The sequence below is a fragment of the Aquila chrysaetos genome, chromosome Z (assembly GCF_900496995.4).
Source record: "Aquila chrysaetos chrysaetos chromosome Z, bAquChr1.4, whole genome shotgun sequence".
In the NCBI taxonomy this organism is placed as follows: domain Eukaryota; kingdom Metazoa; phylum Chordata; class Aves; order Accipitriformes; family Accipitridae; genus Aquila; species Aquila chrysaetos.
The window spans coordinates 55714772-55727504 of record NC_044030.1 but is presented as its reverse complement, the minus strand read 5'-3'; the positions used below and the strand labels follow the sequence as shown (position 1 = coordinate 55727504).

At 35.4% G+C, this 12733-nt stretch overlaps 1 protein-coding gene across 7 annotated transcripts in view; it reads left to right on the top strand.

The window, feature by feature from the left end:
• Positions 1-12733, top strand: part of KDM4C (lysine demethylase 4C) — a 280297-nt gene that overhangs the window by 155224 nt on the left and 112340 nt on the right. Inside the window, exons 13-14 of one of the 7 annotated variants that reach the window (XM_041120762.1) lie at positions 4545-4760; positions 5854-8666. The exons of the other annotated variants lie outside the window; for them this stretch is intronic. Coding sequence (XP_040976696.1) covers positions 4545-4714 — 170 coding nt within the window. The 3' untranslated portion in view covers positions 4715-4760; positions 5854-8666. Of the gene's footprint in view, positions 1-4544; positions 4761-5853; positions 8667-12733 lie in introns of those variants that run through there. 7 annotated transcript variants of the gene reach the window in all.

Sequence of the window (12733 nt, the reverse complement as noted above, 5' to 3'; positions counted from 1 at the left end):
GAGTGGCTTGGACAAGAGTTTGATTAGTGAAAATTGCTAGTTTTACAGCTGTATTTTTCCTTCATTTGTGTCATAAAACAAAACCTCGGTTTTTACGTTCACTCTCAGCATCCTGTGAGATGTGCTTGATCTGATACTAGTAGTCAAGCCATATAAGGCATGTTCAGTAATGTCATAAATAGGTTAAGCATGGTGAAATAGGGGGAAATTACACTTGTAGATGCAATTGTGATTCTTTTGCTTCGGAGCTTAAGATGCCAGATTCTGCTTGAAGATTGTTACTTATTTCAGAAATAAATCTTAACTCTTTTTTTCTGGTGTTCCTTAGGAGGTAGAGAAGAATTTGTTAACCAGTTAACAGAGGCATGTTTATTTTTGCCACATTAGTATTATAATTTGCAGTATTGCTTTCACTCCCATACTGTATTGGTCTGCTTTTTGAGTGGAGTTTTACTTTTTTAAAAATATTTTGCTCTTGTGTGAGTATGAGTTAATCAAGTACAGAATTTGCATTTTTCATGCTTCATCATCTAGCATTGGAAGAGACCAGCACTGTCTACCAGTTGCAATGGTATCACTATGCTAGGTGTTCTCTATCCTTTCTTCTGGTACCTACATTGCTTCTGGTTTGTTTAAATTCAATTTTCAAGATTTGATTACCATAATTAACAAAAAGTTCTAGCACTTACATAACATGTGGTATCCTGAAGGCTCAAAACAACTTTACAAAATTGTTGTAGACTCTTTAGTAGGTATTTAGGAGAGGGAGGTGTTGAAAGGTCAAATACAAGCTTTTCCTGAATGTCCAGTACTCTTGTCAAACTTCTGGGCTAGCAGCTGATGTTCAGAAATGGTGAGAACTGACAGCTCTGATTATTGCCACTGACGGCTCTTGTCCCTTGACATCTTTCACAACAGTGCTTATCTGCCTTAGAGTGGACACCTACAAATGCCAGGATCTAAGAGTAGCCATTATTTTGATTCAAGAGGGGAATACAAACCAGTTCCTCTAACATTTATGCCTCATTTGCTGGACAGTGGTATATGTGGGGATCATTAAGACTCATTGTCCTCTAGATGAACCTTTAGATGAACCTCTAGATGAACAATTACACAGCTTTCTTAGCTTTAAAATATAATATTTTACCTCTTAAAGGAGTGGACAGAACTTTAGTCTTAGATACAGAGGCATGTATAATTTCTCATTATCAAGTGTGCCAAGATGAAAGTGGATTTCCTGCTGCATTTGTGCAGCCTCTCAATAGCCCTCTCAAGTGTAGCTATAGAGTCAGTAGGCAAACTGGGTATGACGTTTGCAAAGGAGACAGATGTCTCTTCTGTAACGTTATCTTCTGGAGTTGAGTTTCTGTTTCTATAATTATGGTCCAAAGAGAAACACAGAAAATGTGTGAATTGCATTCAACAAGGATTAGTTCCCTGAGATATTGGTACAGAGGATTGCCTAATAAATTATCCTAGTTCCAAAATATCATAGTAGGTTTGTTTTTTTTCCAAATTTAAAAAAAAATCTAGCCCATAGAGTTATCATTGCCTTTGTCAATATCTGAAGCTGCTTTGTAAACCAGCAGTATTGGAAGTGACTTGATTTTAATGCTAATGGGGTTTTACTAAAAGCTTTTTTTTGGCTAGAAGTGTGTGTAATATGTATTTTTTTAAATGTACAAAATAATTACACTTAAGTAATTGGTCCTTGAGGGAGTTTGAATGCAATTGTTGTCTAGTGTATGGAGTGTTTATGGGGTATTTGTTTTAGTGACCTGTGCAGGAACCGTAGCCTGAAGCTATTAATTCTGATTCAGGCATTGATTTGTCATGTGAATTTGGACCTGTGATCAAGTCTTTCTGTTTTGCATCTTCCATACTTAATTTACGAAGATAAGTAACTACCCAAGGCCTTGGGTCAGTGGAGAACTTCAGCACAATCTTAAATGTAAGCATTCAAGTAACAGGGTTCCTCAAAATTTCACTTGTGCTTTGCCCAGAGGCACTTATGCAGGAATGGTGTATTGACATAGGTTAGATTTTTGCTGCCTGAGAGATATAAAATAACCATAAAATACGTTTTCCCCACTTGGTACTGTTTTTTGTCTCTAGAGCAGCATAAAATGAGAGTATGTTGGTGAATCTACTATGTAATACTTCTAAAACACTCTTAACAGCATAATACTTGGATATTTATTTGCCTGTATAGTACTCAGCAGTATGGTCAATGAAGATACATTTTAATTTCTAGAATAAAGAAGTACCAAATAACTCTGTCATATCTCAGTGACCCTTTTTATTAGTAGGCAAGAAATGCCTGAAGATTGGGAGAAAGTTTTCTGTATTTTTCCCCTTTTGTACAGATGCACATACTGACAAGTAGGTTAGACAAGTTTTATAGAATGTTTTAGGAAATAGTAAGAATTAGATTGCATGCTAGTTTGGAAAATTCTTAGAACGCAGAAAGAAAATCAGGGAAAAAAAGCCTACTACACTAATACTTTTACACTGATAATATTGTGCATGTTTGTTAACTCCAATAGGTAATTGACAAAGGTAGGGACTAGTCCAGTGTTGGTTTTTAGGGGTCATCATTTAAGTTTCTAGAGGTTAATGAGATATTAATTTTAAATAAAGAGGAAGAATTAAATAAAATAATGGGTTTGTCTTTTATGTAGAGAAGTGCATGTATTTCATTGAATCCTTTATGATACACTAATTTTACATTGTTGACACTGTATGTATCAAATACTGGGATAAAGATATACATGATCAGACCTTCAGGTTTAAGTAATCCTTAATTATGAGAAATAAATGTAAATTTAAATACATATTCTATATTTGGAGTTGGTTAGCTTAAAAGAGCTTTAGTAAGCTCTTGAAACTAGATGGCAAACTATGATGTTTCATTAGTAAATCAGTAAGCATGTGTGTGGATGGCAATAGCAGTTCCTAAAAATTCCAAACTAATATCAGCTATTGATTGAATCTGCTAGCTGGTAAGTACAGTGACCGCAAGCAAATTGAATTGAAATGCAAAGTAAAAATTTTGTTCATTAAAAATTGTAAAAAATTACATGGGGAGTGGAATGGAGAAAGCAGCTGGTAATAAGTCTTCTACAGTGCTGTGAATTAAAGCTTTTCAGGAGAGCAGATATCTGCCAGTCTTTAGTTTGTAGTCTGTTCTTGTAATGATATTGCACTGACAGCTTTGTTTTTTGCTGATATGCTATGCAGTAAATTCCAGCAGGTTTTCTTTTGTTTCTGTTTTGATTTTGATGTGATGCCTCTTTGAAATAAATTATAAATACAGTGGCTATTCTTTAAACTTACATGGTGTAAAGACAGGTGAAATTACTGAAATTACTATGATGTACATATATATAAAAATGGAAGCTATAACACAAATATGCTGTACATATTTTGTATTGGCAGTGCTTACATATATAAGAACATGTCCCTTTCTGTGGCCTCATGTCCACATTTTAAATACGGCAGCTTGACTAGTGGGTCACCTTTGAGCTTGGTTTTTGGACATAATAAGTATCTGTATTTCTGGAGTCACTAGATAGTCCATGTTTTGTAGTGTCAATAAGAATTTGTTGCTTGTGCTTCAGTTTAGATAGCCAGAATTAGTAGACATCTTTGACAATTTGAGCCTTAACTATTAGGGCTCAGTTTGAAGTAGAGAATGATTTTGTTGCAAGAATTAGTAAGCAAACAAAAATGGTGGTTTTAAGAAATATCAACACTGTAGCTTTGTAAAACCAGTTTTACAGATTATGTAAATGTAGACTTATTCTCTACACCATGAGTCCTCAGAGCTTTCTCAAAGTTAGTTAGTTTATCAGCAGCATAGCAGTGTAAATCAAATACATTTTAGTTACTTTGCCATTTGTTAGAGGAAAAACTTGGGTTCCAGTGCAGTCTGACAGGGTGTTTTAGATATTCCACGTACAGAAGATTCAGTGCATAATAGGAAATTTACTTATTTGAAGTCAGTTGAAGTTACATGGGTTTTTGACTTATCAGAGTGGTACAGTGTGCACTCAAATCACAATACAAGTACAAACTACGTTTAGGAGAGTGTAGCAATTGCAATATGTAATTTAGTCATAATACAAATGTGAATTTTGTTACTGGTGTCTAATAATATGCTCACTGTCGCAATGCTGGATGTTTTCAGTCTCTGGGAAGGAATATGTGGGTTGCAACTAGTTCAGGCCCATTACTTTGTTCGTTTGGTTTTTGCCATGGAAGCAAACACTTTCATAATACTTTCTTCTCATCAGAATCATCACCCTGGAAAGGATCAGTATCAAACCAGGTATCTCTTGATCATTCATTGTCCTTGGTATACGTGGTGGCCATCACTTGAATGAGGTCTATTTCAGTAAACTGTAGTAAATGCTCCTTATGTGTATGGGCATCACATATGATTTGAGTCTGCAACTTTGAGACTAAGAACTTATTTTAATTCTCTGTGTATGTTGCTTATGCATTATGTTATCTTCTATAAATGTTTCTTTTTCTTGTTCTAGCATGCTATGTGTTCATTTCTCTTCTCCTAACTTCTGCACTGCTACTCACAAGTAAATACCAGCAACTGCAAAGCCCTGCTTTTCTCTCCTTTCTTCAACTTAGAACCTTTCAATTTTTCAAATTCATCCCAAATATCAGTGGGATCAGTGCCTTGTTCTGCTGTCCATGAAAAATCCTGGTTATGGATTTCCCATCCCTCCTTTTCAAAGTTACTGGTGAGATTTTTTCCAGCCTTTGCTAGTATTTATAATAATTCTATCTCCTCTTTTAAATGTTAGTAGTCCTGTCTGCAGCCAGTCTTATCACTACATATTCTTAATCACAGTGCAGGTTTTTGCTACTAGGTTCTTATTTGTTACTAACACCAAATCAGAAAGTATGTTTTTGCTGAAGTAATCATTACTGCTTTAATGGGTACCACTCACCCTCGGGAATATCCTGCTGAGTATGCCAGTTAATGTCAGAGTATAATACACTCTGACCAGGTTCTTGTAGATATTCCATGTGTGGAATATTTAATGAATAACACAAAATTTTCTTATTTGAAATTAGTAGAAGTTACATGGGATTTTGATTTAGCAGAGTGATACAGCAATGCACTTAAATCACAGTGAAAGTACAAATTACGTTTAGCAGAGTGTAGCAATTGTAATGTACAGTTCAATCACAATACAAGAACAAATTACATTTAGCAAAGTGTAGCAATTGCAATACACAGTTCAATCACAAAACAATTTCATTATGGGACTCTAATGATATGCTCAAGAAAAATCAGAGTATCCCAGTATCTAAACACATCTTTCAATTCTGTCAAATTGTTTTTTGAAAAATTTTCTGAACTCTGAATTTTTCTGACCTTTCAAAACCTTTTGAGATCTGCTACAACTTATGTTTTACACTTTTTTTATCTTTTACTCTTTTTAATAAAGCATCCCATTAGCTTATTTTGTGAGCTAAACTTTATTTAATCTAGCAGCTCTTAAGTTTAGCCTATAGAGCTGTGATTCAGTATGGCTATCTTTACATACAATTTTTATGAGAACTGAAGTATTGATTGATAATTCAGCAATTAGACTCTCTAACCAAAAATGTATACCTACTTTACAGTACTGTTACCGTACAGTGCCATACAAGAATCTAAAAAGTTTACATTTTCATATTTTGCTATGAAATCTATGGCTTTCATTACTGAAAAAAAGAAATGCAATATCTGAAACTGAGTTTGCTGATATACTGCAGGAACAGTAAAGTTTTGAAGTTGCAAGTGTTTTTCCCTGACTGACTTTTTCTTATTATTATTTCCTCCAGGACATTTGAAACTATAGATAATGCCTCCCCGGGCTGAGATTATGCTCAACTACCTGAAAAATAACAGATGCTGCTATGCTCTTCATAGCAGAGAATGCTGCTGTACAAAGCCAGGAAACATCAGTGGAACGTAACCTCCAGCAACAAAATCATTGTTGAGATTGGCAAAAGCAAATTGTACTGTATTAGCATCTATGGCTTTTCACATCTGCTGGGTTAAATCAGCAAATACTGGCAACAGCCCATTCTGCAAATGGCCCAAATGTTTTCTGTCTGAGAATTTAAGTTTAACTTAGTAAGCAAAAACTGTTCAAAGCAATAGTATTGAGTGTTGGAGCAAGTTTGCCACAAACTGTTAAACCAGTAACATTTGTGAAAACATTTATTTCATTCACTTACCCACTTGGAAAGCAGCACAGTAACTGTTTGTAAGTACTTTTGTTATAGAAGGAGTTTCCTTTGTGCCAAAAAAGATTCTGGGCTATAGTTTTCTTTTTGTCTACACAGTTTGTTTTAATGAATTGTTTCACTTTTCTTAAATATGTAAAGGGATAGATGCATATAAATAATGGCATTAATGAGAACTGGTATATCCACAATTACGTTACAGAGATTAGTTAATCCTATATAAATATTCTTTTCAGGTACAAATATTATAGCAGTAACTATTACAGAGTTTGGAATTACTAATCACCTTATAGTATCATTACCACTATGGTTGAATTATTAATATGATCCAGTAGGGTTTATAATAAATTTTATGCATTTATTTAAAGTCATTAATTGGCTCATCAAGCGTTTCTGCTTTTCTTTTGGAAAAAAGAGCACTTGGTCTATCCCCTTAGGAAACAAAATATTTAACCTCATTATGAATTGTATCTGCTAAAGTAATATTACAGCAAAGCATTATACTTGCAGTGAAGTAAAAACGTCCTGGTGGTTCATGGAGAATCAAAATCTGTGACCACTGTTAGGGGTGGCAGTGAAGAGATGTTTTTAAATGTATAGGAATATCCTGCATTACATCATTCTGTTAACACTTATTTTTGGGCTGGTATTGATCCATTTTAGACTTCAGCGTGAATACGTGATATAAATACAGCCAGAAACATAACAGACATTACAAAAAACAGGCTTCATTTGTATAAAAGTATTTAAAAAAAATGTGCATACTAACAGACTTGTATGATAAGCTCTCCTTGGGAGGCTGTAAGAGGCAGAAATGTCACTCTCATTGTGTGAAGGCCACTCCACATAGTTATTATCAAAGCGTACCAAAATCAGTGATATATTTAATGATGTGTTGATAAGACATTTGAATCCAAGTAGGATATATTGTCCAAGTGTATCCAGGAAAAGTCTTTGAACTTGATTTAAACATATGCTCCAATTTTGAAGGCTTACATATTATCCAGGAAATTTCCAGCTGCTTTAAACTGTAATGCCTAACACTCTAGCAGAACTCAAGTCAGTCTTTTTACTTGTAAATACAATTTAAGTACCAGTACTAAAGAACTGGATTCTGCGTTCCTTGTGCCAGAGTCTTATACTCTCTGACTGGCTTCTTTTAGGTGTCCCATACGAGAAGTATTTAATATTTAATACCAAATTTACTGGAAGATATTTGATGTTACAAAGGATTTTGCATTAGCAGAGTGATACAGCAATGTACTGAAATCACAATATAAGCACAATATAGCAATTGCAGTATACAGTTGGATCACAATGTAAATGTGATTCCCATTTCCCTTCTGTATATGCTTGCTATCATGATGCTGGGTGTCACCATTTGCTGGGAAGGAATATGTGGGTTGAAGTCAGCTCAAACCTGTTTCTCTCTTCAAAGTTCATTTTGTTCAATGTTCAGTCTTTATACTCAGTGTTGAAGTGAGCTATATACACACTTCCCATATTCTGAGCTGGCTGGCTCAGGAAGACATTTGCAATCTTCTGATTAACTCAGGGAAAAACATTTAGACAACCAGCTGATCCACCCAGCTGATACAGCCATTTATCTAAAACAAAGGACACCCTCCGTTCCCCTTTATGCTAAGATAGATTTGTTTTCCTTTGCAACAGCTATGGGCAGTCACTCCCTAGATTCTTCCCTGAGATTCAAAAGCACAGAGCCCTTGCGCATGTCCTCTGAGCCTTCTTCAGTTTCAGGGGTTTATTGATCAGTCACATGATGCATGGAACATTAAAGTGTAAACTAGAGGAACCTGCTCTGGTTTACATACAAAATATACCTCCATCATCAAGAAGATTTTCAGGAGACTGCCACTGTTTGTTAGGCAGAATGAAGGAGTGCCTGCTTAATAATAGGTCCTCTTCCACATATGGGATGCCCAAGATTTCTTCTTCTCTCCTAGAAAATATTCATTGAGCATGGAGGTCCTTTTAAGTTGTTTAAAAATAAGATCATCTTTGTTTTTTTTGTTTCTTTCTCTGGCATCAGGGAATTCTTGAAACTCTGAATGATAATTCCACATTTGTTTCCTTTGAGTAACACATCCTTGTTAATGAACCAAATCTTAGACTGTCCCTCTGGCTCTTATTCATTACACAGGTGTGATGTGAAGCTTAATTTACAGCTGGAAAGGTAGGGTGTGGTTTGAAATTAGAGTTTATTTTATAATGTATACTTACAGTCATGTTTTGAACTTTACAAGTATAATAGGTTGCAGAAGTTCTATGATACTTAGTTTTGTTTCCCGACTGTGATTGATCTGCCTTAGGTATGAGTTTTGGGGGTCATGTCTACGTAGATGTTTCCAATGGTACAAGTACAAGTCTTTATTTTTCTTTCTTATACAGTGTCCTATTTTTAAAATATTTTTTAAAAAGATTTTAAATCTTTTTAAATTTTAAATCTTTTAAAATTTTAAAATCTTTTAAAAGATTTTAAATCTTTTAAAATCTTTTAAAAATCTTTTAAATCTATTTTTTAAATCTTTTTAAAAAAATTTAGTTTAATTGAATTTTCACATGGTGCAAGACATTGTGTAGACAGTCCTTTTTCATGTAATAATGGTTTATTTTAGTGTAGGTTATTTAATTTTTATTTCATGTAATTCCTCAGGCTTGTCACATTCCAGATAGTAAAGGCTTCACGTGATAACCAGAGGATTTTCATTTTTGCAGTTAAAGTACAGAAACCCTCTACTGTATTTTTATAGTTACGGAATTTTAATACAATCCGAGAAAGTGTGCTGGATGGCTCCTCTCATAGTTTCACTTTGAAGCAGGGTGTGAGCACATAAATCTTTGTATAGTCATCCTCTGAGCACAGTGTCTTATCTGCTGAAGTTCTCCAGAGACAAATGGTCTCAGGAAAAGAGTGAGCTTGACTGTAAGAAAGTGAATCAGATAATTATAGTTCTGTTGCATTGTTAAGTAATTCTGAATTCATAGAACTCCTGTAAGTAGCACTTATATTTCAGGTTAAGCATAACATTTACACTTGAACATGGTGTTGTGTGAGAAGGTGTTCTGCTGAAGAGATGTTTATTTTTGTAGCTGAAGTGATGGCCTCAATTTTTTATACAATATTTGTTGCTATGGGAATAATTACTGTATCAAAATTAGAGTGTCATGATTCAGATGGAGATTAAACAACAGAAATATATCAGCCGAAGACTTTAAAGATGGTTCTTTGAGTATTTGTTAGCGTGCCTATGTGTTATGCATGAGAGTTTGCAGTCTCTTGAACAGTGCTGTCACTTGAGCTGCAAATGTATATTGAATTTCATTGTCATGGCTAGCAGGTTCAACTCCTGTATTTTCTTTTATTCCCTCTGACAGCAAGATGTATCCTGTACTATAGTTAAGTTTATTTGACTTTTCTTTACCAAAGAATATCAAGAATGCATTATTCACTTTTGTCTTGATTAATTCTTAATTTGGAATGTAAGTTTCATGCTGAAAAGCTGAAAAAAGCAAACGGCACATCAGAATTCTCACCAGGGAATTTGGCTACACACTTGTACAGAGTCCTGTTCATGCACTTACTGGCAGGAAACTGTGAGGTAGTGTCAGTGATTTGATCCAAGTTACAGCAGACATAGAAGTCAAGATAGATTCCCTAGCACCATTTCATGTGTTGCACAGAGAAAATGCTCTCCATAGACATATATTGTGTTTCATATCACTGTGTTGGCTGACCTGAATCATTTGGATTGTCTGTCTTGGGCCGTTGGTAGCTGCTGTTAGAGCGAGGCGAGTTTATCACAAAGAAGGTTTGACTGAATAGTGGCACTTATCATAGAGTGTTGTTGGTTGGCAGCATTGCGTAAGTGACTGTTCATCAAAACTTGCTCTACCAGAACTGAGACAACATTCTCAGGCTCTTTCAGAAAAATGCCAATATGTAAGATTTTTAGTGGAACATCATGTTCATAGTGCTTCATAAAACATTATATACTGGTCTTATAAAGTAGATGTGCTATTTTTGGATGGCAATGTTTGAATCTCTTTCACTGTGGGAACTGATGCTTCCACCATGGTTTTTGCAGGTCTTGAGTACTGGGAAGTGGCACTGATATACATAGTTGAAGTACAAAGTATGCCTGCTTATGACAGTGGAGCTTCTGAGATTTTTCAGTCAGTATGGACACCACAAATTGTTCTCTATTCTTACTTTGAGAATCCTCAGTTAAGGTGGATTTTGAATGGAAGTAACTGGAGGTTGCAGTTGCTTTGTGTCCTTTATACCATTGCATAGAAGCATATGAAGATGCTGGGCGCTTTCATACTTATAACAGATATATCTGGTCAAAAAACACCAAGCTCACATAAGGCACCTGAATGTCTACCCTGAAACCACACATACCAATGTTAGTCAGGAAAGTAGATTTTTTTAGGCTAAGTCACTGATTGCTCTTCAGTTATGTTCTAAGTAATGAAAGGAGTCATTAAAGAGAATAAGAGGAAGTGAGAAGTACTGGATAAATAGCAAAAAAAATTCTAAAACCCCCTCAAGTTTTCCAAGTTTTTGGGGGACACAAATAGTACTTTGGAATTATCAAACGGACAAGTGAAGAAAGGTTATAAACTGTGCCAAGATGGCAGGGTTTGTTACATCAAGTGATTATATACTCTCTGCTTTCTTGAACAGTTGGAGAGCTGGGTTTTATTTCCTTGCCTGTTTTGGATAACCAAATTCTCAGTTTTTATTCATGGTACATAACTTCTCTGACTTCATGGAAACCAGGAAGGTAACCCCACCTGTACTACCTGAGAAGCTGACCTGGAAGTTCTTCCTATCAATGATATTGATGCACCTTGGAAAAAGTACACAAAGTGAAACTGCCCAAGTTCTGCTGATGTAGAGTATTTACATAGAAGATTGCAAATTCTACCTGGTGAGAAAGTTGTTGAAGGCAGCATTGTTGTCATAGTCTGTAATGGGAGTCACGTACTCTGTAACTTTTTTTTTTAATATCAGTTTCTTTTGACATTTTAAGATTTCAGTGTGTGGGTGCGTGAATGTTGATTGTAAGATGAACCAATATTTCTGAAGCCCTTGAAAGATGATAAATTAAGCTCAAGGTTGCCTAGGAAATTCTTGAAGAGAACTGATATTCACAAGCCGTACAGTAGTGATAACAGACAATCAGACAAAGCTTATATCCCTTAAGAACATCCATTCTGTCTATTCTTAATTTTGTATACTGCTAGTGTAACATTCATTTAAGAAGTACTGGGTTAGCTAGTCTCCCTCTGAAAGGAGGAGGGATATTTTTCCTTTCCTGGCTGTGCTTCTGGGCTTGTTATGATGGAGAAGAGTGAGAGATTGCAGGGTGTAATACGCAGCAGGATCACATCAGAGAGCTTGGGTGCTGTAGTTCATGCGAGGAGACTAAGAGACTCCTGTAAGGAGCACTGAGAAGACAGTCATACCTCAAAGGAGATGGAATGCATAATTAGAGATGTTAGAGATCAGAGGCAAATGAGGGTTTGCTTCTAGTCAATAAGTAACTGGAAGTAGTTAGTCTGAACATAATGCAAAGGAGAAAATAAATTTTTTGGAGGTTGTGGAAGGTGCAGTGCAGTACATCTGCATATGACACTTTGTCCCTGGCTTCATTTGGAATGAAGTTTGAAAATAAATAAAAAGCACTTGAAAGCAACAAACTGTTGTAAGAGTGCTGCCAGTTTTATTCTTGGCTCTTGCATTCTTTTCACTCCCTCAGTCTGGAAAGGATTTGTAAAGATCACACAAGAGGGAACTGAAATTGTGGAGTTTATATGTAATTAAGATATAAATATGGTTCTCATCCAAAGCAAAACCAATATGGTCATGAACTCAGCAATGTGCTGAGGCAGTGGGAAACCAGAGTACTATGTGAGAGAACTAGAGCTATCGTCTTAGAATTGATTCCAGGACTGGAAATCCGAAGATAGATTTTTGACTAACAAGGAGCATGATAGGCTGAGGTTCAGGGTGAAGACTTCAACCCTCATGGGAGAATTATTCAGCAGTGATAAGGAGTGGTGCAATCCAAGGATGTCAGTTTCAAAGTGGATAATAGATACGGAACATTTAAGTTACGAACCTTCACAACAAATTTTGTGTTCTTCCTTCTTTTCTTTATAAGGCACTATCAAGCCTTGAATTCTCTGTGAGGTCACAACTATAATGAAATTATTTAAAATAATGGCAATATAACCTCCTGAAAGAAAATAATGTTAAAGAATGAATGCGGAAAATAAGTTAGCAAAGATAAAGCCACTTGTGAGACTGTTCTGTAAGGGAAAATTTAAATAGATAAAGATGGAACTAGAGGCACAGATTTCAGAGCTATTTATTTTACAGTTCTGGAAAATTGCAAGTGCGGCGACTGAATTAAGTGCTCAAGCTCTCTATACAAGATTCCCT